A 1,710-nucleotide genomic window follows, 5' to 3' on the forward strand; every position below is an offset into this window, starting at 1 on the left:
AAAATTGGAGAATCTGTGCGTTTAGAGAATCCGCTGGAGCATGAATAGTAGCATTTGGTGTTCTAAAAATAGATATACAATGACTGTTGGAGATGCTCTGAGTTCTACAAGTTTTAAGCTTCACTGTGATTCGATACATTTCTCACTTCTCCCTGACACTATATGCACATTTGTAAAGTACCGTACTTGTGTAGAATTTGTATTGTTTAGTTTTATCATGCTTAAACAACAATTAAATGGTTTTTTTTTTTTTTTTTAACAAGGATTGAGATCTGTGTATCTTTCAAGGGTTGAGAGTAAAAAATCATTTTTAACCTTAACCATTATATTTATTTTAACTTTTTAAAAAAAAAAACTTTTTTTACATTTACCATATTTTTTAATTAAGAGAAATGCTATATCTATAATATTTTTACAACACTTTCACAGCATATTATAAGTAGTAGGTTATTACAAATTGTTATTGATAAGAAAAAAAATAATTTTAGTAGTAGATTTAAATTATAAATTGTTCTGGTGTTGGCAGAATAATTAGAAACCATGAAGGTGAGGTGATGGCTACTATGTCGGCAAAGGGAGAATATGTGCAGAACCGCGATGAAGTAGAGGTATTGGCATGTCGCAAAGACTTGGAATTTGCTATGGAAGTTGGATTCTCAAACTTGGTAATTGAGGGAGATAATTCAAATGTCATGAGAGCACTTTCGGCATCTGCAGTTAATAATTCCTTGTATGGACATGCAGTTGATGACATTAGATCTTATTTTTTGGGTTGGCAATTTGTTGATATTAGCTGTGTAAAAAGGGAAGGGAACATGGTGGCTCATTCCTTAGTTAGATTTGCTAGGAACATTGTGGATGTTTTGTATTGGATGGAGGATGAGCCCCCTCCTGTTGTAGATGCTTTGCATTATGACTGTTTACATATTAATGAATGAGTGAATCATTCATCTTCAAAAAAAAAAAAAAAATAGAACTAATAACTTGCCACTTATGATTTATTATTAAAATATTATAAAAAATGTTACGGAAATATAACATTTCTTCTTTTATAATGCAGAGAAGACGCAACTAACAAAAAATCCAACTGCAGTTCTCATATAAGTCATAACTACCATGATAATGTGGGGAAGATGCAACTAACAAAGAGGCCTTCTCATATAAGCCATGACTACTAGGACCCACACAGAAGACTCTTTTTTCATTAGTCAACTTCTCAACTTCCCCTTTGTACTATTTTTTTTTTTTTTTCCTTCTCCTATCACAATTTTTTGTGTTATAATTTTGATGTAATAAATTCTAAGTGACAGAGAAAAAGTAATAAGTTCATATGAAAATGATAAATAGCTAACTATAATAATATAGAATAGTTTTTAAAAAAATGGTGTTAATAGAGGTGAATCTTAAACTTAGTCTCAAGTTAAATATTATATAGAGATTATATAATATTTTATTCAATATAAGAGTCAACCTCATATGTGAATAAGAAGAAAAATTACGTAAACTCCAAAACTCTATGAAACAAAAACATGAGTCTCGAGAACTCATGCATGTATCATGGATAGACCCTTTGTAGTGGGTGAAGGGGAGGGAAAATCAAAGAGGATTGGGCCTAGATAAGCCCAAAGAGGCCCAATGATGTATTGATGTAAGAGAAATGGACACAAACCAAGCACCATGGGCCAAAGAGCAAAGGATTCGGCCCAAAAA

The 1,710-nt window shown here is 31.6% G+C and overlaps 1 protein-coding gene across 1 annotated transcript; it reads left to right on the top strand.

The window, feature by feature from the left end:
- The first annotated feature begins 79 nt into the window (after window positions 1-79).
- LOC126727753 (uncharacterized) lies at window positions 80-938 on the top strand. Its single transcript, XM_050433671.1, has 2 exons — window positions 80-177; window positions 527-938. Exons 1-2 carry the CDS (start codon window positions 80-82, stop codon window positions 936-938), a joined length of 510 nt encoding a protein of 169 aa, XP_050289628.1.
- Window positions 939-1,710: the final 772 nt, after the last annotated feature.

Source organism: Quercus robur, chromosome 5, assembly GCF_932294415.1.
Source record: "Quercus robur chromosome 5, dhQueRobu3.1, whole genome shotgun sequence".
In the NCBI taxonomy this organism is placed as follows: Eukaryota; Viridiplantae; Streptophyta; class Magnoliopsida; order Fagales; family Fagaceae; genus Quercus; species Quercus robur.

Bases quoted from the DNA above. Each gene is read 5' to 3' on its own strand.
- LOC126727753 (XM_050433671.1), top strand. From the start codon at position 80: ATGACTGTTGGAGATGCTCTGAGTTCTACAAGTTTTAAGCTTCACTGT. The intron at 178-526 runs GTACCGTACTTG...TGGTGTTGGCAG, and splicing joins ACTATATGCACATTTGTAAA to AATAATTAGAAACCATGAAG.